Source organism: Austrofundulus limnaeus, unplaced genomic scaffold (genome assembly GCF_001266775.1).
Source record: "Austrofundulus limnaeus strain Quisiro unplaced genomic scaffold, Austrofundulus_limnaeus-1.0 Scaffold25, whole genome shotgun sequence".
Classification (NCBI taxonomy): domain Eukaryota; kingdom Metazoa; phylum Chordata; class Actinopteri; order Cyprinodontiformes; family Rivulidae; genus Austrofundulus; species Austrofundulus limnaeus.
Window position 1 is genome coordinate 2,797,553 of NW_013952427.1, and position 2,196 is coordinate 2,799,748.

The 2,196-nt window shown below is 35.7% G+C and overlaps 1 protein-coding gene across 1 annotated transcript in view; it reads right to left on the minus strand.

Moving 5' to 3' along the window:
• Window positions 1-533, minus strand: part of zbtb7a (zinc finger and BTB domain containing 7a) — a 24,408-nt gene extending 23,875 nt beyond the window's left edge. The window contains exon 1 of the mRNA XM_014004622.1: window positions 299-533. Coding sequence (XP_013860076.1) covers window positions 299-433 — 135 coding nt within the window. The 5' untranslated portion in view covers window positions 434-533. The remainder of the gene's footprint in view (window positions 1-298) is intronic.
• Window positions 534-2,196: the final 1,663 nt, after the last annotated feature.

A 2,196-nucleotide genomic window follows, 5' to 3' on the forward strand; every position in this document is an offset into this window, starting at 1 on the left:
TCTCTCTCTCTCTCTCTCTCTCTCTCTCTCTCTCTCTCTCTCTCTCTCTCTCTTAAAGACATAGCGCCCCCCCCTCTCCCCACACACCTCCACCTTCCTTCCTCCTGTCAAGCAAAAAAAAAGTTAAAGTGAAAACATTTTTTAAAAGGAGGACATATGTCAGAGCCGTAAAATGACTCGACACAAATCATTAACCCATTCCTGCCCGCTCTGAGCTTTCACGATGACTGTCACGCGCTCACAATCGCGCGCGCTCAAAAAAATAATAAAAAATTTAAAAAAAGGGGGTTGTCCTCACCCGCCTCATCTCTCTCACGACTCCTTTCCTTTTTTTTCTTTTTTTTTTCTTTCTTTCCCCTCGATAAGTCGCACCCACCCATCCCTGCTGCCTGAGGTCATGGTGTCCCACCCCAAAAAGCAAGTTTTGGCACATTCCAGCTCCTACAGTTTAGAGGGGGGGCTGCCAGGAAACCCACTCACGATACCTGCCAGGTTCTGGCAGGTGAGGACGGTTAATGAGAGTTTCTAACGCACCTGAGTCTGCGCCTCTTCATGTTGCGCCACTTCCAGCTGCCCACTCAAGCCACGCGCCCACGGAGACGGATGGCGCGCAAAACGTTGAGTTGCGCCATTTTATGGTTAGCAGGTTCTGTATAAATCAACGTTATGTAATCAGATTACACGTGTAGCTAAAATCAACCACATTACATTTAAACAATGTGTAATTACCCAGAAATAAAACTCGTTTATGTTGCACAATTTAAATTTACACAAGCACGTTTTTTCTAATAATGACTTTATTTAAAAAGCGCTTTCAGAAAAAGTGCTGATCAGTTACAAAAATGATAAAATCAACATAAAAAGTTGTAAGAACAAGTAAAACATTGAAAAAAGAAAAATACAAATGTAAATTTTAAGACTCATAACGTGTACAGGTCTTTAGCTTAGCTTTAAAAACGTCCATACAGGCCGGTTTCATTCAGCTGAAATRCTGTAAATGTTTAACTGTATTTCAAAGAAAGTTACTTTTCTTAAGTGTGACATGACCTATATTTTAGACGTGGACAAACTGTACTAAATATTTTCTATTAAAAAACACTCATAGGCCTAAGTGTCTCTCCTCCATTACAAAGACAGAGTTGTGTTAGATTAACAGTTTGAGGTGTGTGTTTAACTACATTGTGTAAAATTTGTCTTGTTGCTCATCAAACATTCACACTGAAGCYCGTTTTTCTTCCGCATACAATCTTTGTATCTTGTTACGCGCTTGTTGGTGTTTCAACAAATCAAAACGTTCAGCTCCTTCAGGACATTGTGGTTTATGAGWTTTTATTGCAGCAATTTATACTTTTAGACAGCTTTTTCTGCCTTTTTTTATTGAAAATTAATGGAGCTGTCTGCAACATCCTTAAAAACCTTTAAAATATTTATAGACCTCTGTACTTTCCACCTTTTGTTCTGGTTCTGCTGTTTTTTTTACTTCTCCTTGCTAATTTCAACTTTCTTCACCTTTTTTCTAATTTTAGCTTTTTTCAGCATTTTCACCTATTTTTCAACTTCTTTCTGCTAATATCAGCATGTGCTTCTTTTTTCTTATTGTTGCTAAGTTAAGCTATTTATACTCTTTTCAGCTTCATTCTGTTGTTTTTATTTTTTCCTGCCTTTTCAGCTACTCTTTAGCTTTTATTTTGCTAAACTGAGCACCATCCAGATAAATTCATGTTTTGGTGATTTTTTCAGCTTTTTTTATATTTTATTTCAGCAAGTGATCTCTTTCATATTCTTTCTGGAAATTTCAGCTTTTTAAGCTTCTTTTTAAAAGCAATTTTCAGCTCATTTTAGCTTCTTTTTTTTAAATTAGACTTGTTATGTGATTATTTCAGCTTCTTAATGCTTAATTCAGCAAATGTGCCTGTCCAGCTATTTTCAGCTAATTTTAACTTTATTTTTTGCTACATTAACAATTTTTGGTGAATTTTTTTTCTTAATTCAGCAAGCATTCTCTTTCAATGATGACCTATTAATTTCAAGGTCACAAAATAAAAGGTCATGGTCACATGTTACTTGTTTCTCTGCATGTTTTACTTTCTTTTGTCTAAATTGCAGCTTTATTTTTTTAAATACAGTATATACTTTGTCCATAATTTATTTTTTTTATTTCTTGCAACTTTTTGTAGTGGTTTCAACTTTTAATGC